Genomic DNA, 22,387 nt, shown 5'->3' with positions numbered 1-22,387 from the left:
GTTTAGGTGAACCAAGTAAAATGCTTTTAATTTTTACATTCATGTTTTTAATATATATATGCTGGATGTAGTGACTCATGCCTGTACTCCTAGCACTTCAGGAGGCTGAGGTCGGTGGATTGCTTGAGCCCAGGAGTTTGACACCAGCTTGGGCAACATGGCGAAATCCTGTCTCTACAAAAAATACAAAAATTAGCTGGGCATGGTGGTGCATGCCTGTAGTCCCAGCTACTGGGGAGGCTGAGGTGGGGGATCACTTGAGCAGTGAGCTGTGATCATGTCACTGCACTCCAGCCTAGGCAACAAGGCAAGACCCAGTCTCAAAATGTATACATATATTATCAAATACAAAAAACCTTTAGAAGTGTGCTTGTCTGACTTCCAATTTAAGACAACAGACTAAGCACATGCATCTGCCTCCCCCTTCTTAGGATCTGAGTGACATGACAGGAAAGTGGTACAAGTAATAATTTTGTGGCAACACTGAAAAGAAAGAAGGACCAGTGGTCCAGAAACTGCAATACCTCCAGGAAAGAAGGACCAGTGGTTCAGAAACTGTATTAAAAACTCTAGAAAACAGAAAGTAGATGGATTAATACTAATTGGTTTACCTATAATTTCCACAATATACCAGCGGTGAAATGAAGTTTGGAGATGTGAAGTACTCGAGAGATTCCAAGAACAAAACAGAGTATTACAGAGGGAGGGAGTGGCCTATGAAGCAGCAGCTCAAGAATAGCCGTGTGTCACTTAACAGGGATAGGTTCTGAGAAATGTGTCACTAGGCGATTTCCTCACTGTGTGAATATACAGTGTGCTTACATAAACTTAGATGGTATAGCCTATTGCTCCTAAGCAATACGTTACTGTATTGATACTGTAAGCAGTGGTAAATATTTGTCTATCTAAACATATGTAAACGTAGAAAAGGTACAGTAAAAATATGGCATAAAAGATAAAAAATGGTACACCCATATAGGGTACTTAACTTGAATGGAGTTTGTGGGACTGGAAGTTGCTCTGGGCAAGTCAATGAGTGAGTGATCAGTGAACATGAAGGCCAGGGGCATTAGTGTACACTACTATGGACTTTATAAACACTGTGCACTTAGGCTATGCTAAAAATATTTTTCTTGTTTTAATAGTCAATTAACCTTAGCTTACTGTAACTTTTTAAATTTATAAACTTTTAATTTTATATAACTTTTTGACTCACAATATCACTTAGCTTAAAACACACATTGGCCAGAACAAGCCTATAATCCCAACATTTTGGGAGGCTGAGGTGGGATGATCCCTTGAGGCCAGGAGTTCAAGACCAGCCTGAGCAACATAGTGAGACCTCGTCTCTACAAAAAGTAAAAAAATTAGCTGAGTGCGGTGGTGCATGCCTGTAGTCCCAGGTACTTGGGAGCCTGAGTTGGGAGGATCGCTTGAGCTTGGGAGGCAGAGGTTGCAGTGAGCCAAGATTGTGCCACTCCACTCATTCTGGTGATAGAATGAGACCCTGTTTTAAAACAAAAACCAAAAAGCACATTCACACACATTGTACAGCTGTACAAAAATATTTTTTCTTTATATCCTTGCTCTAAAAGCTTTCCTCTAATATTTTTTTTAACTTTTAAAGACACAAACCCATACATTAGCCCCAGCCATGTAGGGGCTATTGATCAGGATCATCAATATCACTGTCTTCACTTCCACATCTTGTCTCACTGGAAGGTGTTCAGGGGCAATAACACATATGGAGCTGTCATATCCTACAGTAACAGTGCCTTCTGGAACTCCTCCTTAAGGGCATACGTGAGGCTGTTTTACAGTTAACTTTCTAAAGTAGGGGTACACTCTAAAATAAGTATAGTATAGTAAATACATAAACCAGTAAGTCATTTATAATTGTCCAGTATTATGTACTGTACATAATTGTATGTGCTAGACTTTTATCGGACTGGCAGCACAGGTTTGTTTACAAACAGCATCACTACAAACAAGTAAGTAATGTGTTGTGCTAGGGCATTACAAGGCTATCATGCCACTGGGAGATAGGAATTTTTCGGCTCCATTATAAGCTTATGGGACCACTATCATATTTGCAGTTTGTCAGTGACAAAAACGTCTTTATGTGGCACATAACTGTAGCTGATTAGATCACTGGCTACCACACTTCAGGGCAAAGACTTTCTTCCCCCAGGTGCAGAGAACAAATGGTTGAAGCATTTCCTCTGGTTGCAGTCTTGCAAACTGCTTTCCAAAGACGGTACTGAGCCTCAGATGATGTAGACCTCCTCAAAGTCCTGAAGAGTAGAAAAATGCTTTTCCCCTACAGAATAAATTTTTTTGGAAATTGTGAGGCCCCTGTCATCCTACAACGACACTAACAGGACACTTGCCAGTCACAAGACCAACTGTGAGCAGGCAATCAGCCCTGCATTCCGGGCAAGCCTTTGGTGTAAGCAGCTCTTTACAACTGCCACCGTGTCCACGCCTGCCACTTAACCTCATCGACTCTACAGGGCTAAGCTGTCCCTGAAGAGGTGTAATCTTATGGCTGGGCCTATGACTTACCACTGATCTGATGCAGGGGTTACAGACAGTCAGCAGGTCTATGACTATTAATGGGTTGTGTCTTTCCATAGAGAACTGAAAAGCCAAGGATAAAATGCTCACCTTATAATTTACTTTTGGAAAACTCAACATCTTACCTTTTCACCTTTTTGGATTGCAACATAAACATCACAGAATTTCTGATATTAAATTTATTTTGGAATGTATGTGTATTATTTTTTACTTGGCAAGGGGTATAAATTCAGAAAATGTTCAATTTAGTTTTTTAAAAACTGGTTTAACAGTTTGTCTGAAGCAGATTAGTGGCCCATGATCTTCATTAATCTTTTGAGCAATAAATGTTTAAATTGTTCAATCTGTGTCAAAACCAATCTGGCCCATTGCTTTATTTCTTTTTTTAAACAAAGTTTAAGGCCAGGAGCAGTGGCTCATGCCTGTAATCCCAAAGCTTGGGAGGCCGAGGCAGGCGGATCACTTGAGGCCAGAAGTTGGAGACCAGCCTGGCCAACATGGTGAAATCCCGTCTCTACTACTAAAAATACAAAAATTAGCCAGGCGTGGTGGTGCATGCCCGTAATCTCAGCTACTCGGAGGCTGAGGTGCGAGAACTGCTTGCGCCCAGGAGGCAGAGGTTGCAGTGAGCTGAGATCAAGCCACTGCACTCCACCCTGGGTAACAGAGCAAGACTCTGTCCCAAATTTAGATGTTAAAATGCCAATTGCGGAGTCACATCTGATTCACTTAACTTGATTATGCTTCCACTAAATAAAAACAACAGTCTCAGAGTAATAACAGTACCAAATGTGAAAATAAATTGAGTAAAAAAACCCCAAACATAGTGAAGGAGAAAATCAGCAAGTAAAATAAAGATGATGATGATAATAGTAACAACAAAAAGTATTTACATTTTTTTGTTGTTTTGGAGGCAGGGTCTTTCTCTGTCACCCAGGCTGGAGTGTAGTGGCATGATCATGGCTCTCTGCAGCCTCAATCTTCTGGGCTCAAGTGATCCTCCAGCCTCAGTCTTATAAAGTGCTGGGATTACAGGCATGAGCCTAAATTAGTGCCTGGCCTAAATTTTCTAATGTGACATGACTCAAGAATTCCACTTCTAGGAGTTTATATAGTGGAGAATACAAGAAGCAACATAATTATGTGGTTATTTCCATGTTATTTTGTATTCTTCTACAGAATACAAAGGAATTAGCAATATTTTTCTGTAAAATGCCAGAGAGTAAATGTTTTAGGCATTGCAAAAACATGACCTGTTGGAAATACTCAACTCTGCAGTTGCAGCATGAAAGCAGCCATGGAAAATAAGTTAATGAGTGAGCATGGATGTGTTCAAAGAAAACTTTACTTATGGACAATAGATTTCACAGTTTTATACCATTTTCACATGTCATCAAATAATCTTTTGATTTTCCAACCATTTAAAAATGTAGGCTGGCTGCAGTGGCTCATGACTGTAATCCCAGCATTTTGGGAGGCCGAGGTGGGCAGATTGTTTGAGCTGAGGAGTTTGAGACCAGTCTGGGCAACGTGGCAAAAGGCCACTGTTTAAATGAGAGGAAGTCCAAATGTTAGATTCTGGACTTGGCTCTTCCTCTACTTAGCTGCCAACCATGATAAACACGTTAAACCTTAAAAAAAAAGCAAACCAGTTTTCTATTTAGAGCATGTTAAATCTTACTTTTTCCCATAAAGTCTTCCTTGATTCATTAGTTGTCCTTTACTTTTTCTTTTTTTTTTTCTTGAGACGGAGTCTCGCTCTGTTGCCCAGGCTGGAGTGCAGTGGCACGATCTCGGCTCACTGCAAGCTCCGCCTCCCAGGTTCAGGCCATTCTCCTGCCTCAGCCTCCCGAGTAGCTGGGACTACAGGCACCCGCCACCACGGCTGGCTCATTTTTTGTATTTTTAGTAGAGACGGGGTTTCACTGTGTTAGCCAGGATGGTCTCGATCTCCTGACCTTGTGATCCGCCCGCCTCTGCCTCCCAAAGTGCTGGGATTATTTATAGGCATGAGCCACCATGCCCAGCCTGTCCTTTTCAACAAACTGAAATTTATACAATCTATATTGGTCTGCTCAGGCTGCCATAACAAAATACCAGACTAGGTGGTTTAAACGAAGTTTATTTTCTCACAGTTCTGGAGGTTAGAAGTCTGAGATGAGGATATCACCAGCATGGTTAGGTTCTGGTGAGGACTCTCTGGCTTACAGCCGGCTGCTTTCTCACCATGTCTTCACATGGCCCAAAGAGACAGAACAAGCTCTCTGGTGTCTTTTCTTGTAAGGACACTAATCCCATCATGAAGTCCCCAACCTCTTCACCTCATTCAAACACACTTACCTTCCAAAAGGCCCATCTCCCAATACCATCACGTTGGAGGTTAGGGCTTCAACATATGAGTTTTAAGGTGGCACAGTCAGTCTATTAACTTCCTGTCCATATATTAGTTATGTATTAGGCATTATGCATTACCTAATACATAGCTAATCTGTATTAGTCAGGGTTTTCCAGAGAAACAAACACACACACACATCCCGAGAGAGAGAGAGAGAGAGAGACTCATATAGAAGGAGCTCCAAAATATTTGTGTGTGTGTGTGTGAGACGGTTTCACTCTTGTTGCCCAGGCTTGGAGTGCAATGGCGCAATGTCGGCTCACTGCAACCTCCGCCTGCCGGGTTCAAACAATTTTCCTACCTCAGCCTCCCAAGTAGCTGGGATTACAGGTATGTACTACCACGCCTGGATACTTTTGTATTTTTAGTAGAGATGATGTTTCACCATGTTGGTCAGGCTGGTCTTGAACTCCTGATCTCAGGTGATCTACCCACCTTGGCCTCCCAAGGTGCTGGGATTACAGGTGTGAACTAGCATGCCTGGCCTCCAGAATATTTTAAGGGAGTACAGAACCACTGTGGTGAGTATAAGCTGGGCATAGTGATGCAAGCCTGTAGTGTCAGATACTTGGGAGGCTGAGGTGAAGGATCACTTGAGTCCAGGAGTTCAAGGTGCACTCCAACCTGGGAGGCAGAGTAAGACCCTGTCAAACAAACACCACCACCAAAAAGCCCCAAACAGAACAGTGAGTATATGCCATCTTTTTTTTTTAAGTGTATGTGTATGTATATTTGAATACTCATGTATCTATCATTAGAAAGATACACAAAAAACTGGAAAATGTGGTAGTGGAACAGACTTAATTTTCATTGTATGCCTTTGTATTTTTTGAATCAGAAAAAAAAAAGTCCTGTGTGTATACTTTTTCTTTAAAAATTTTTAAAAAAGGATTTTGTTACTACATAGGATACTCTTACAAATTAAGAAAAAAGTCAAACATCCAAACAGAGAAATGGGCAAAGGAAAAGAAAAATCAATTCACTAAAGAAATACAACCAACTATCAAACGTGGAAAAGTACATAACCCATCTCTAATAAAAATACATGTATATAACAGTAACGAACTATCATTTCCTCTTTATCAAAGTGGCGAACATTTCAAAGCCTTATCACTTTTGATATTGACAACAGTGTGGAAAACTTTAAATGGTGCAAGTATAAAGCTTGAGATAGGGCAATTTGGCAGTATCCATGAAAACTAAGCAGGGTGCTTAGTGTTACTAAATGATACATTACTTGAGGATACAGGAGTAGTATATCATAGTGACCTAAAGCATAGGCTCTGGGATTAGATGGCCATTTCCTAGCTTTGAGACACTGACAAATTTCTTAATTTTATGGCCTTAGTTTTTTCATTTATAAAATAGAGATTATAAGAATTACTTCATAGAGTCTTGTGAGAATTAAGTAGTTTTACACATCTTATAAATTAATAAAGGATATCTGAACTAAGGAACTTACAATAAAAACAAAGTGATTAAATTTAAAATGTCTTTATTCATTTATATGGTATATATCACCCTCTACAAAAAAAAATGACACTTGTCTTTCAATCTGTCAAGCTTAGCTAAAAAATTCATGTATCTCTTTTCTATATCACATATTGACATGATATAGGATGCAAGATATAAATATCAATTTAATAGACATTATTAAATAATTTTACACTTAGTAGAATCTTGGATAAATGGTTAAAATTATAGATTGACATTAAGTGTGGGCACAGGAATATTCTGTGTATACCAATGGGTTTAACAGAAGATGTGTTTGCACTGATTTCTGGTCATCAACTTGCTTTCCGTGAATCTTTAAATACCCAATTCCAAATCTTCCAGCTCCTGGAGAAGGGCTGTTTCTTTCTGAATTTTCTCCAACTAGAAAAGTTTGAAACAATGAAGTTATTATGAAATAATTACTGGATATGTAACCAAAATAATACAGAAAAAATGGTATTTCTGACAATTTATTATGTTCACTAGTAAACACAGATTTTAAAATACAGGTTAGAAACAAATTCTAATTTGTTATCTGGTATGAATCAAGGGTGAAAAGAACAGACACTGTCTTATTGCATCCCTTTGGGCCCCAAAAATTTTCAATTCTATATTTGGGCTTAAACATGTTGACAGGAGGAGGGAAAAGGCAAACAGGGCAGTACAACTTGAGAGAATCTTATATTTGTCTAATATAACAAATTGCTATTATTTTCAGCAGTAATAACACAGTATGCCTCTTAGGAATATTGACTTTTTCATTCACATGATCAATGCCATATCTCTTCTATTTAAGAGTAAAGCTATTTAAAAGTAAAAACATTAAAAAGAATATGGCATATGGTTTTCAAAATAAGTTTTTAAACTCCATGTGCTCTTTTACCTGACTAAATACTTGTTTATAATAAAAGGGGGAAGGCTGGTGGTCACCACAAGCCTAAATGAAAAATGCAGAAAGTACCTGATTTTTTTCTAGCTGTTTTCCAGTTGCTGCTTGTTCTTTCAGTTGTTCGATTGCTTTCAGTTTCTGCAAACATCAAATATGAGTCAAGAGCAAGGACGAAAAGTCACTTCAAATGCAAATTTCCTTATTAAGAATGTGAAACTCAAGTAAGGAGATTAATTATCTTAGATTTGTATCAACAATGGTCTGTTAAAATGCTAGGATAAACTGTTTTTTAAAGTTAAATGCAAAATTGTAAATGTTAAAAACATGAGATTTGGCAAAATATTATTCTCAGGCTTTTAATTAATGTTATCATGTATGCATGTGTATATATAAATGTATCAGTAATGGCACATTTCAATGCCCCATTGGACCTGGGTGATGTTTCTGGCTTTGAGAGAAATCTCAATGAGAGCATTCTGAAAGATTGTTGGTCCAAAGTCCTGCCCGATAAAAAGTGACTGAAAGAGAAACCTCATAATGCAGCTGTGAAGGGCTCTAGAGACCTTTTTTTTATCCCCAGGGCCACCCCAGCACACTGGCTGCAATATCACAAGTCAATACACTTCTTTTTTGTCTCTGTCTCTTCATCTTCAAAACTAGGATAAATATCTGCCCCTAATTATCACAAGGTATCTAATGAAATACTGAGTATAAAAGTGTTGAGTGACCGGGTGCAGTGGCTCACACCTGTAATCCCAGCACTTTGGGAGGCCGAGACAGGCAGATCACGAGGTCAGGAGATCGAAACCATCCTGGCTAACACGGTGAAACCCCGTCTCTACTAAAAATACAAAAAATTAGCCAGGTGTGGTGGCGGGCGCCTGTAGTCCCAGCTACTCGGGAGGCTGAGGCAGGAGAATGGCCTGAACCCGGGAGGTGGAGCTTGCAGTGAGCGGAGATCGCGCCACTGCATTCCAATCTGGTCGACAGAGCAAGACTCTGTCTCAAAAAAAAAAATTAAATTAAATTAAAAAGTGTTCAGTGGCCAGGCGAGGAGGCTCACAAATCCCAGCACTTTGGGAGGTCGAGGCGGGTGGATTACCTGAGGTCAGGAGTTTGAGACCAGCCTGGCCAACATGGTGAAACCCTGTCTCTACTAAAAATATAAAAATTAGCCAGGCATGGTGGCGCACACCTGTAGTCCCAGCTACTCGGGAGGCTGAGGCAGGAGAATCGCTTGAACCTGGGAGGCGGAGGTTGCAGTGAGCCAAGGTTGTGGCACTGTACTCCAGCCTGGGCAACAGGGCAAGACTCCGTCTCAAAAAAAAAAAAAAGTGTTCAGTATATTTCTATGCTGATGCACACTGAATTTTATTACTCCAAAAATCAAAGTACTAAGAGTCTTCAGACATTTATGAATAGAACTAAAATCAATACCATTCCTAAGTGAATAGTGCTTCATAGTGAGAAAACAACAATGAGAACTGCTGATACCAACTTCTTAGATACCTGTCTTTAGGCATCTAAGTACTCCCTTACTTATATAATTTTCATGTATACCTTTCAATATGCACGTCTGTTTTTCACTTAAGTCTCTCACCTTCTTTAGGTTCTTGATTTTTTTGTCTATCTCAGGGTCCCCAGAAATTGACTGAGAGACAGTGTTTCGTGGTGTGCTCTGTGGGGCAGGAGTAGGTGCCAAATCTGGACTCTTGTCACTTCTTGCTTCCTGCAGGAAATATTTTTTTTAATTCAATTTTAAAAACCAAAAACATTACAGTATTTAAATCAACATAGCTTTGGCATATGAAATACAGAAACTAAATATGTGATTTTATCTACATTTTATATAAAGAATCTGAATTAAAGGTCTCATGAAGTATGCTACATACTCCCATATTAGACATAAAATGACCTTATCAGAGTAAACCAGGAGGTTTCTGTACCAGCCAACAAGCATTCCAAACTTTTGCATATTCTGAGATGTGCCAGTAGATAGATGGTTTGAACATATGAGAGGGCTTTTCTATTTAAGGTGTTTAAAGTTTCACTCTTACAAGGCTCTCTCCAAAACTATAAAGAATATGTATGATCAAGTACCTGTAATGGATTATGCTACAAGAATAAGAATCCTACAGATATTAATTTATAATCAGATCAATTCAGCTCTGCAACAAAGTACCACAAAACTTTTTTCCCCTTAAAGGGATGCCATAATGCTTCCAATATGATCAGACCTCTGATAACTTTTCTTGTCCCTCCTCACTGATTCTGAATCACTTTTATTTCCGCTAAGGTGCTGTATACTCTTGCCCCTGGCCTTTGTGTACAGCAGTCTCCCTTAACCATGGTTTCAGTAACCAAGGGTCAACTACAGCCCAAAAATATTACATGGAAAATCCCAGAAATAAACAATTCATAAGTTTTAAGCTGTGTGATGAAATCTCTCAGCATCCTGCCTAGAACGAGAATCATTCTTTTATCCAGTGTATCCACAGTGTATTCGCTCCCCACCTATTTTTCACTAGTAGCTGTCTTGGTTATCAGATCGACTGTCACAGTATCAACAGTACTTGTGTTTAAGTAACCCTTATTTTACTTAATAATGGTCCCAAAGTGCAGAGTAGTGATCCTGGCAATTCGGATATGCCAAAGAGAAGCCATAAAGTGCTCCCTTTAAGTGAAAAGGTGAAAGTTCTTAATAAGGAATAAAAAATATTGTATGCTGATTTGCTATGATTTACAGTAAGATTAAACCTATCCATGAACTTGGGAAGAAGAAAAGAGATTAGTGCTAGTTTTGCAGTTGCGCCTCGAACTGCAAGTTATAGCCATGGTTATTCATCTTACCACAGAAGCATTGTACCATCTCACATTGTCGCAAAAAGGGTGAATACAACACCATTAGATATTTTGAGAGACCATGTTCACATATCTTTTATTACAGTATATTATTATAATTGCTCTATTTTCTTATGAGTTACTGTTAATCTCTTACTGTGTATCACAGTCTCTATAGGGTTCGGTACTATCTGTGGTTTCAGGCATAGCTCTGCCCCTCCAGGATAAAGGGAGACTACTATATATTGTTCCTTGTGCCTAGAACACCTTCCCCCACAAGTCACCTGGCTGAACCCTACTTATCCTTTAAGTCTTCTGGAAAATCACCCCACCTTAAGACTGGATAGTCGCACCTTTCCCAGGCTCTCATAATGCCCAGTATTTTTCCCTACGGTAACACCATATTCTACCATTCCCCATTAGAACTGAGCCTCTAGCATAATACTTGCTTCGTTGCACAGGCTAAATAAATAAAAAATAAAGGAATGACTCTTCCTTTATAATTAGGACAAGATATATATTTTGGTAAGAGGGGGAAAAAGTTATGTAAGTATTTATTGGCTCCAACGTAGGGTTTCTACTTCTTATAGAATTTCCAGTGGAATATATATATAATGCTCCAGGTCTCCATAACCTTTTACTCAGAGTTCTGGGTAGGATACTCTGAACTTTTAAAGCATCCTCAGATCCTCAGGGAACATAGAATAGGGTATCACTTCTAGATATTCAGCTCTAAAAGTCTGCCTAAGAGTTTTTAGAAAATACAGAATTGAAGTCAATTTTTCTCTTTTTTTTTTTTTGGAGACAGAGTCTAGGCTGGAGTGCAGTGGCGCAATTCCAGCTCATTGCAACCTCCACCTCCCGGGTTCAAGCGATTTTCCTGCCTCAGCCTCCCAAGTAGATGGGATTACAGGCACCTGCTACCACACCCAGCTAATTTTGTATTTTTAGTAGAGATGGGGTTTCACCATGTTAGCCAGGCTGATCTCAAACTCCAGACCTCAGGTGATCCACCCACCTCGGCCTCCCAAAATGCTGGGATTACAGGTGTGAGCCACTGCATCCAGCCTATTTTTCTTTTTAAAGTCATGTTGGTTTCACTTTTTGGTACTATTTAATAAACAATTATTTACCTTCTACATGAAAACAAATTACTGGGCACTTTGAGAATTCGAAAGAAAATATTAAGTTTCTCCTCTTAAGAAGCCTGTAAGTTCTGGTAATAGGCAGTTTTATATTTTTCACAATATAAAATTAAAGTAGAAGAGTAAATAAAAGAAGAGGGGATATTCTGCCTATCAAAATTCACTTTTGATGTCAGATTTTAAAAATATAAAATTTTAATTGTTTGTAATGAGCTAAGAATATAGCTCTCTAGGAAGAAAGGTTAATGTTATCATGTGAAAAACCATTAAAATTAAGTGATATATAAAATTTATTTTTCCCCACAAACTAATCAAGAACAAGTTGAAATGTCTGCATTATTATACTTAAATTCTAGCCATTCTCTAGAAAGGACGTATATATGGTAAGATTAAATTCTTATGTTTCAACTCTTTTTTGGTAAAGTCAACAAACTTATAAAATTATCACCAGTTTACAAAAATACTAGTTAGATTACATACATCTGACTGCTCTATCTTTGACTAAAGTAATTTACTTCAGAGTCAGGACTAAGAAGGCCTGGATAAGGTGAGATTCTGTCAAGGGCCATTTAGCTTTGTTCCATCACACAGCCACAACTTTTACTAACTTCAGCCAGTTGTCCCCAAAATACATACTGAATAGTTTATCTTGCAAGTTGAAAACCTTTGCTATTACTGGAAAAACAACTCAAAAAGCAACTCCACAATGAGGGATTACTGGTATCACCTTTGGTATCATCTTTAGTAAAAAACGTGTGTAGGTCCTTGATGACTGTATTGGCTCTTTGAAAAAAAACTGACAGGTATAAACATATAACTGAGAGTTGTAAATTTATAACTGATCAGCCCAGCTGATCACACTATTACCATGAGCTATAAAGAGTTACACATTTATAACTGAGAGTTATAAATAACCATTATTTGTAATAATAATTTCATTATATTAATTAAATGTGAAATAATTATCAAATAATTTATATTATAAAATGTATAAACTAATAGAATTTGTGTATTATTTATATAATTAATATAATTATAATTTAGTATATTAATTAATGGTTATAATTATTAATAATTATAATAATAAATAATAAGTAATTATTTATATAATAAGTATAAAGGAATCTTAGTCCAGTATCACCAATGGTCATATTAAAAATATCTTTTGATAAAGTGGAAGAAACTTTGCTTATAAAAATAGAATTCTAAGTTGAGTGCATTTCAGAGAGGCCCTAAAACTCAAAGGGCATCTTAGTTATCAAGTTGTAAGGATACTACTAATGAGTTGTAATATCCAGGGCCAGTAGAGGTCCCTACTTGTATTGATGAAGGGACAAGACTTGCTTTTATACAAATCTAATATCAAATGCATGGAATACATCATTTTTACTTGGAATAACCTAAAGCTGACCAATTAAGATACTTCTGGGGATGAAACATATTAACTACAAATGAACAGAATGGTTTTTCTAAAAGTCCAGATTTTAGCAGAATATGGTTGCATAATACAATTCTACACCTTAAAATAGTAACTGCCTCCCAAAACACATAACCAGCCTAGACCTGTCAAAATTCAAGAATTATCAGCAAGACTATACTGATATAGCAACCAGCTGTTAAAAATCTGCACTTTCTAGGATGGGCACAGTGGCTCACGCCTGTAATCCAAGCACTTTGGGAGGCTGAGGTGGACAGACTGCTTGAGCTCAGGAGTTTGAGACTAGCCTGGGCAACATGGCAAAACTCGGTCTCAAAAAAAAAAAACCAAACCAAAACCAAACCAAAAAAACCTACCCCCATTTCCTGCTTGAAAAACATAGCGATAACCTATCTTAACAAAAATAAAAAAATTAGTTGGGAATGGTGGTGTACATGTACAGTCCTAGTTACTTGGGAAGCTGAGGCAGGATTACTTGAGCTCAGGGTTTGGGGTTGCAGTGAGCCGTGATCATGCCTCTGCACTCCAGCCTAGATAACAGAGTGAGACAGAGTGTCTCAAAAAAAACAAAAACAAAACATCCAAAAACCCTACCCCACTGCTACAGTCTGACATATTGGTGTTTCCCTCAAATTCATAGTTTGGGACCTAATACCCAATGTAATAGTATTAAAAGGTGGGGCATGAGGATTCCACACTCAAGAATGAGATTAGTAGCTTTATAAAAGAGACCAAAGAGAGCTCCACTGCCCCTTCCACCATGGGAGGACACACAGAAAGAAGGTGCCATCTATGATGAACGGGTTCTCACCAGATACCAAATCTGCCAGCGCCCCAGCTTCTAGAACTGTGAGCAATAAATTTGTTTATGAATTACCTAGTATAAGGTAGCAGCCTGAATGGATTGAGACATGTACTCTACCTGAATTGCAAAAATGTGATCACCATAACTTCACTAACCAGACATCCCCAGCCCAGCCAATCACATTATCACCATGAGCTATACAATATCACAATTTGTCAATTATTTACACTGGTGTGGCTTTTCAACTACATAATCAAATAAGAAACTATTTTGGAAATATCCCATTATTTGGGTACTTCTGGTATTTCAATTCCCAGTTAAATAATTTCATATAGTACTATAATACTGAGTGCCCAAATGGCTTTCTAGTCATGTAATTTCCAGCTTCTCTTAGTAAATACATGCTTCAAGGAAAGCAAACTATACCACTTCACACAAGTGCCACCAAAAGGGTCTACAGCAAGTAACATGCTTACATAATACCATTAGTGTCTCAGGTTATGATGTCAAGTCCCGTTTCTTTTGTCACCCATCATATAGACAGGATTACTTAGAAATTCATAGGCAAACACAAAAGAAAGATATTCTGCCTATTGAAGTCTAACTCCAACTACATTTTATAACGTAAGAGCCAAGGTTTTTTGTGCTTTTTTTCTTTTTTTTTCGAATCATGGTCTTGCTCTGTTACTCAGGCTGAAGTGGTACAATCACAGCTCACTGCAGCCTCAACCTCCCAAGCTCAAGTGATCCTACCATCTCAGCTTCCCAAGTAGCTGGGACTATGGGGTACATGCCATTGTGCCCAGCAAAAAATTTTTCGTAGAGATGGGGGTCTCACTATGTTGCCCAGGCTGGTCTCGAACTCCTGGGCTCAAGCAATTCTCCCACGTTGGCCTCCCAAAGTGCTGGGTTAGAGGCATGAGCCACCACACCTGGTCACAGTCAAGTATTTAGGACCATAATTCTTTAAACTTTAAGGCTTAAAGCTAACTTAACTGCCTTTTTTTTTGGAGATGGAGTCTCTCTCTGTCGCACAGGCTGGAAGGCTAGAGTGCAGTGACGCGATCACGGCTCACTGCAACCTCCACCTCCGAGGTTCAAGTAATTCTCCTGCCTCAGCCTCCTGAGTAGCTGAGATTATAAGCCATGGCCAACTAATTTTTGAATTTTTAGTAGAGACAGGGTTTCACCACGTTGGCCAGTCTGGTCTTGAACTTCTAACCTCAAGTGATCCACTCACCTCAGCCTCCCAAAGTGCTGGGATTACAGGCGTGAGCCACTGCGCCCGGCCACAACTGACTATTTGTTTTGTTATGAGATTAGTGCCCCAAATACCTGCTTTGCAGCTTTCTTAGCTTCATGCTTCCTTTGATTTTTAAGAGCTGTTTTTGATAATGGCTTATCGTTTCCTGATTGTGGTTTCATATTCTGAGGTGGTTCCTCTTCATGCTATGGAAAATGTAAAATAATTTTGAAATGGAGTCCATGTTGTAAACACCTACAACAACAAATTATACACTTCTGCTAATATAGGATAAACTTATTTTATCAAATTTAAGATCATTAGCAAAGATTATTTTGAAACTCATTGGTAGTGGCACACTCCAACTGTCAGGATGGATTTAATTAGGGTCTTCCTATTAGTTGCTATATCTTTCAATCATATCAGAGCTGGCAAAATTCACTTTAGTTTTGTTCAAACAGAATTTTTCTTAGCACTACTACAGACACATGATTCTTATGAAAACTAGATACCAACAACAGCTTCTTCTGAGGCCTTCTTGGTTCTAACTATTGTCAACAGAAACCCAGTTGCCTCGCTTGTTTTCTTCGCACAAAGAATTACTTGCTAGATCTTTACTTGTAAAATCAGAAATTAGAAGATTAAAAATAAAAGCAAATGAAAAAACAAGAATAGATTATAAGAAAATAAATGAAATAGAAAGGAGTAATTAACTAGATAATTACAAATCTGGGATTGACATATGAAGAGACCAAAAAAAAATTACATGGCTTGTCAGATTACACAATGAAGACAATCATTTCCAACATCAGATATTCATATAACCATGTAACAACTATATTCCACAATAGAAAAGATGGTGAATTATAGGTTCAATGTATCTCCAGAACAGTTTTAGACAACATACAGTATAAGTGATGGCACTACAACTCTCTATCAGATTCAGGTACTTACTGATTTCTATCTATATTGCTATTATTTTAATGTTAACTGTCTCTTAGACTCTACCATAACTCAGCACATCAAAAGTACCAGCTCTCCATGAAGTTTCTTGAGTACTAGGTCTCAGATCTGCATTTTACTTGTAAGTCCTATATGGAAATAAGCAGAGCTCAAACACTTAAGATGCAGAGTAATAAATAAGAAACCATAAAGTGACCTTATCTTAGCAAATGCATTAACTATTTCAGGTCATCAAAGTTCTGGGTATGTTCATATTCTACTTGAAACAAACTGAATATTATGAGAACCCACATTTGTAGAACAGCAGACAAATTTGGAGTGCAAGGCTCTTTCATTTCATTTTTATCCATGTTGCATAAAATGCTACTTAAGTTATACAATATTTGCTGAACATTTGTTTTATACATAATATGAAAATTCTTTCAATAGTGGGCTCTTCTGTAGTAGTTTACTTTGGCCGAAAAGTTTCTACTCAGAACTTTGATGAAAAATGATACAAGAAGAAAAGATAAGTTACAAGTCTCTTCCACACTTATGAGCATCATGTAGCCACTCAGAGCCTTTCACTTGAGATGAAAAAAATCCACACAACTACTATAAATCATGAGTTTTTTCTGGTTTTGGTACTATGTGCTCATTACGCATAATTTCATTCTTATTAATAAACTTTGTTTATTCAGTTACATCAATTATTATGGGACTGTTTTTGATGAACACATTTTAATTTCTCAGCTCACTGCAACCTCCTCCTCCTGGGCTCAAGTGAATTTCCCACCTCAACACTCCTGAGTTGCTGGGATCACAGGCAGACACCACCATGCCCAACTATTTGTTTTGCATTTTTAGTAGTGACGGGGCCTCACCATGTTGCCCTGGCTGGTCTCAAACTCCGGAGCTCAGGCGATCCACCCACCTCAGTCTCCCAAAGTGCTGAGATTACAGATGGAAACCCCCACACCGGACCAACGAACACATTTTAAAAGGTGAAGGTTTTTTTGGAAAGCTAATAAATATTCTTTAAGTATAATTTATATATAAATTTTTACTTATAAAAAACTTTTTTCTGTGAGGGACGAACCCCAACACGTTTTTTCCCCTACTGCTGTGTAACTCTCCTCCTTTGTGAAGTTATCTACTACGCTGTCTTTGTTTCTAGTAATTTCTTGACAGTATTTTCTTTGTAATTTAGCTCGTTTCTGGAATTAGATACACGTAAACATTTCTAATTACTGGGCATATAGCTACTTCAACTAAAATGATTTGACAGGACCACACAATCATCACGCCACATAAAAAAGCAACAATTTAGTAGAAATCTTAAATGTTAACAAAAAAATCCTGGCCAGGTACAGTGGCTCATGCCTGTAATTCCAGCACTTTGGGAGGCCAAGGCGGGTGGATCACCTAAGGTCGGGAGTTCCAGACCAGCCTGGTCAACAGGGCAAAACCCCGTCTCTACTAAAAATAAAAAAATTAGCTGGACGTGGTGGCAGGCACTGTAATCCCAGCTACTCAAAAGGCTGAGGCAGGAGAATTGCTTGAACCCGGGAGGTGGAGGTTGCAGTGAGCAGAGATCGCGCCACTGCACTCCAGCCTCGATGACAGAGTGAGACTCTGTCTCAAAAAAAAATCCTGATTTTAAGTTCTTACCTAATTTCATCACCATTTTCAAAGTATTATTTTCTGTATCAATTTCTCCCCCCTCACCAAAATAAACCTACTACTTTTATGGATCAAAGAATTGTGCCATCATGCAGATTCAGAAAGCAGGATGGGTTGGAGTTACTTTTGTTTTTATCTGAGGTAAGGAAAATTCCAATACAGAAATAGGAAAAATCTGAAGTCTACTATATACTTTCTTTTTAAATCTAAATAAATATGATAAATACAAATAAATATCATGTTATGTCTTTATATAATTTTACATAAATAAAACAGTACTGCTTAAATAGAACATTTCGATGGAAATTAAGAAGTTTCAGACCAGTCATACATTTTGTTTAGTCCAAGAGAAAGGTTGGTTTTTTTTTGTTTTTTTTTTCTTTTTGAGACGGAGTCTCACTCTGTTGCTCAGGCTGGAGTGCAGTGGTGCGATCTCGGCTCACTGCAACCTCCACCTCCCGGGTTCAAGTGATTCTCCTGCCTCAGCTTCCCGAGTAGCCGGGACTACGGGCATGCGCCACCATGCCCAGCTAATTTTTGTTATTTTTAGTAGAGACGGGGTTTCAGCATGTTAGCCAGTCTGGTCTCAAACTCCTGACCTCAAGTGATCCTCCCGCCTCGGCCTCCCAAAGTGCTGGGATTACAGATGTGAACCACCACTCCTGGCCCAAAATAAACTTTTTTCTATAAAAGTAGTAAAACTTTACTTACCAATTTGGAATTGGTGATTGGTTTATTTCTTAAAGCTGGGGGTCTATAAGCTGTTGCAACTTTAGGTTCCTCATTGGGTACTTCACTTGGAACTGCTTGGTAAGTTATTGTTTTTGCTGGAAATATTCCATCCAAAAATGGCTGCCAAGAAACCTGCCATAATTCTGCATTTGATGGCACATCATACTTGTGCAAGATAGAGCCAGTATAATGCCAAATTTTGTATCCATTATTAACCCGTAACCTGGGAGCACATGTAGCTGTTAAAATATGCTCACCATCCGGGCACCAAGCAAAATATGTAGAATCAGAAGCCACTGGTTTAGAAATAAGTTTGTAGTTTTTCACATCCCACACTTCCATTTGTCCCCTCAGATTTCCAAATCCAGCTAATACTAATATATGTCCATGAGGGCTATAGTAGGCTGCATTACGAGGACCAGTTCCAAAGTCAAATACAGGATCACATTTCAAGTTGAAAATTGTCGCTTTGGCAGGCATAAAACCATATACAGCACAAAACTCAGTAGAACTGGAATTCCAAACTACATCATAAATGGGGCCATTTTTTGCTAGAAAAAGAATATAAAGCCCCAAATTAGCAATAAAGAACTATATAAATATTTGTTAGCAAAAGTTACCATCATACAGTACTCACAAACACATCAAACAGATAAAAAAATTTCAAGGAATGGTAACATTAAAATACTCTTACATTATATACTAGGGGGATTAATGTATAATCATAAATTTATTTAAGAACCCCTATTGAATCTTAATTTCTTTTAAACATTTTGGTAATATGGCCTTATAGTAATAGTTTGTTACTATTAATAAATTTTTTTTGGAAGGGGTAATACGTGCAGATGGTAATCAAAATACACACTATTTTATTTATTTATTTATTTATTTATTTATTTATAGAAATGGGATCTTACTTTGTGGCCCAGGCTGGAGGGCAGTGGCATGATCACAGCTTACTGCTGCCTCGACTTCCTGGGCTAAAGGGATCCTCCTGCCTTGGCATTCCAAAGTGCTAGGATTATAGGCATGAGCCACTGTGCCCTATATTTTTAAAAATGCCACAAAAGACCAGGTGCGATGGCTCACGCCTATAATCCCAGGACTTTGGGAGGCCAAGGTGGGCAGATCACCTGAGGTCAGGAGTTTGAGACCAGCCTGGCCAACATGGTGAAACCCCATCTCTACTAAAACTAGAAAAATTAGTTGGGCACAGTGGCATGCATCTGTAATCCCAGCTACTCGGGAGGCTGAGGCAGGAGAAGCGCTTGAACCTGGGAGGCAGAGGTTGCAGCGAGCCAAGATCGTGCCACTGCACTCCAGCCTCGGTGACAAAGCGAGACTCCATCTCAAAAAAAAAGCCACAAACACAGGTCACTTTACACAAAGGCAACCCTCTGTTATATTTCTTGGATATCCTTTCAGAATTTTTTTTTGTTTTTGAGATGGAGTTTCACTCTCGTTGCCCGGTCTGGAGTGTAGTGGGCACGGTCTCGGCTCAATGCAACCTCTGCCTCCTGGGTTCAAACAATTCTCCTGCCTCAGCCTCCTGAGTAGCTGGGATTACAGGCATGAGCCACCACGCCAGGCTAATTTTGTATTTTTAGTAGAGACGGGGTTTCGCCATGTTGGTCAGGCTGGTTTTGAACTCCTAACGTCAGGTGATCCACCTGCCTCAGCCTCCCAAAGTGCTGGGATTGATTACAGACATGAGCCACCGTGCCCAGCCTCTATCAGCAGTTTTTGATGATGCAGGCTTCCCCCTCACTATACTTCAACCATACTGTGTAGTTTCATATTTTTATCTTCATCAGCCTACTAAGTGAAAATGTCTGTCTTGTTTTCATTTCTATTTTTTAAATTATAAGTTAGGCATCTTTTACTGTAAGTAATTTTATTTCTTTTTCTATGGGCTGATTTTTTTTCTTCTTTTTTTTTTTTTTAAAGAGATGGTCTCATTTTGTCACCAAGACTGCAGTACAGCCATGGGATCTTAGCTCGCTGCAGCCTCAAATTTCTCGGCTCATACAATCCTCCCACCTCACCCTCCTAGATGGTTGGGATTATATGCATGAGCCACCGCACTGGCTCTGAGGACTAATTTTTACTATCCTATGCCTATTTTATTTTTCTCCAATTATTGGTCTTTTACTTGGCTTACTTGATATATTAAGAAAATTTGACCTTCCTCATACTCATCACTTGACTATTTAAAAAATATATTTTCCCCAACTTTTTGTTCATTTTGCTTAATTTATGGACTCTTTTCGTCTCTCATTGTAATAATCCATTATTCTTCTATAGTCAAATTCATTATTTTTTCCCCTTAGTACTTCTGTCTTGTTTAAAAAGTCTTTTTCTACTCTTAAGATTAGAAAAAAAATTCTCCCATATATTCTTCTAATTCCTCTGCAGTCTTATGTATAAGTTTTTGACCCAACCAGAATTTATTTTGTGAAGAAGATAATAACCTTTTGTTTCGAATGGCTAGCCAGTTATCCCAAACCACGTATTAAATGATCAATATTTTCTCCTCCATTGATTCAAATGCTGACTTTATTATATATTAATGTCTACAAAAGTATGGATCTATTTCTGGACTCTGTTCTCTTCCACTGATTTATCAGTTTTACCAGTATATCCATATACCACAACCAAACTGTCTTAATTACAACTGGCTTACTTTTTTTTTTCTGTGACAGAGTCTCACCCTGTCAGCGGGCTGGAGTGCGGTGGCACGATCTTGGCTCATTGCAACCTCCCACTCCTGGGTTCAAGCAATTCTCATGCCTCAGCCTCCCGAGTAGCTAGGATTACAGGCATGTGCCACCACACCCAACTAATTTTTGTATTTTTAGTAAAGATGGGGTTTCACCATGTTAGCCAGGATGGTCTTGATCTCCTGACCTCATGATCTGCCCGCCTCAACCTCCCAAAGTGCTGGGTACATTTTAATATCTGGTAGTGTCAGAACTCCAGATAACTTCCCCTGCCCTGCTCTTCTTTTACACAAGTTTCCAAAATATTCTTGTGTGTTCATTTTTCAACACCAACCTTACAGCCAGTTTATTTAGTTAAAAAAAAAAATCAGTTAGCATTTAAATTTAGTTTTAGACTGACAGGAGAGAAATGACATCTTTATAAAAATCTTCTTAGTAAAGGTCATAGTTTGTCTCTCTGAAGAGTTTTAAAGTTTTCTTCTCATTGGCCCTATATATTTGTTCTTATTAGTTTTTGCTATATATGGAATCTTTCATTTTTTTAAAGTAGCTGTTATAGTGTGACTTCATCTACATGAGCAGAGATGATTTTGTTTTCTTTCAAAACTGTATATATTTTACTTCTGCTGATTATAGTGACTAGGTATTTCAGAATGTTATTAAAATAAAGTGAAAAGGGGAGCCATCCTTGTTTTTTCTCTGACTTCAATGGAAATAGTTTTTTTAAAAGATAGATTACCCTACTTACACATGTTCAATTCAAAATGAGAAAATTAGGACGCTATCAGTATTTTAAAACTATTATTTTAAAGTTTTAGTTCATTAAAACAACAGATGAAGTGGTAACATTCTTGGATATTATTATTTTGAGACAGGGTCTCGCTCTTTCACCCAGGCTGAAGTACAGTGACATGATCATAGCTCACTGCAGCCTTGAACTTCTGGGCTCAAGTGATCCTCCTGCCTCAGTCTCCTGAGGAGCTGGGACTACAGGCATATGCCACCATGCCTGGCTAACTTTTTCTATTTTTTGTAGAGGTAGGGTCTCACTATGTTGATCAGGCTGGTCTTGAACTCCTGGGCTCAAATGATCCTCCCATCTCAGACTCCAAAAATGTGTTGGAATTACTGGCACAAGCCACCATGCCTGGCCTCTTGCATATTACTAACAATTCTAAAGACAGTATTAAACAATTTGCCGTCATAATTAGCTAAGTAAGTTCCAAAAGAGCTACTACAATGGAATTACCTCACTCAGGAAGTTCACTTCTAAAACGATGGCGTAACTCAAATAACTAATTGTATTCTGCCAAAATAAGGTATGTTTGAGGATGATTTTTAAGTTTCTTAATTAAGAAGAATTTTATCTTAAAGGTTATTAAGGCATATGAATTCTATCTTTTGATCAAGAATTTAGATTATATCATCTTTATGGCATAGTATTTTTTACTATCATTGTTTCTAATCAAAGGAAGACTGCTGG

General features: G+C 38.3%; 1 protein-coding gene and 1 long non-coding RNA gene across 2 annotated transcripts in view; one reads left to right on the top strand and one right to left on the bottom strand.

Annotated features, from left to right (window-relative positions):
* The window catches only part of LOC129532639 (uncharacterized), a 39,658-nt gene that overhangs the window by 12,312 nt on the left and 4,959 nt on the right, over nucleotides 1-22,387 (top strand). The gene's annotated exons all lie outside the window — the stretch shown is intronic.
* The window catches only part of EIF2A (eukaryotic translation initiation factor 2A), a 38,176-nt gene continuing 22,239 nt past the window's right edge, over nucleotides 6,451-22,387 (bottom strand). Inside the window, exons 10-14 of the mRNA XM_004037841.5 lie at nucleotides 18,164-18,735; nucleotides 14,920-15,033; nucleotides 8,956-9,084; nucleotides 7,428-7,493; nucleotides 6,451-6,847 (exon numbers count right to left, since the gene is read on the bottom strand). Of these exons, the coding sequence (XP_004037889.2) occupies nucleotides 6,782-6,847; nucleotides 7,428-7,493; nucleotides 8,956-9,084; nucleotides 14,920-15,033; nucleotides 18,164-18,735 (947 nt within the window). The 3' untranslated portion in view covers nucleotides 6,451-6,781. The remainder of the gene's footprint in view (nucleotides 6,848-7,427; nucleotides 7,494-8,955; nucleotides 9,085-14,919; nucleotides 15,034-18,163; nucleotides 18,736-22,387) is intronic.

Source organism: Gorilla gorilla, chromosome 2 (genome assembly GCF_029281585.2).
Source record: "Gorilla gorilla gorilla isolate KB3781 chromosome 2, NHGRI_mGorGor1-v2.1_pri, whole genome shotgun sequence".
Classification (NCBI taxonomy): domain Eukaryota; kingdom Metazoa; phylum Chordata; class Mammalia; order Primates; family Hominidae; genus Gorilla; species Gorilla gorilla.
The sequence above is the reverse complement of the archived record's forward strand: the minus strand, read 5'-3'. Positions and strand labels throughout refer to the sequence as shown.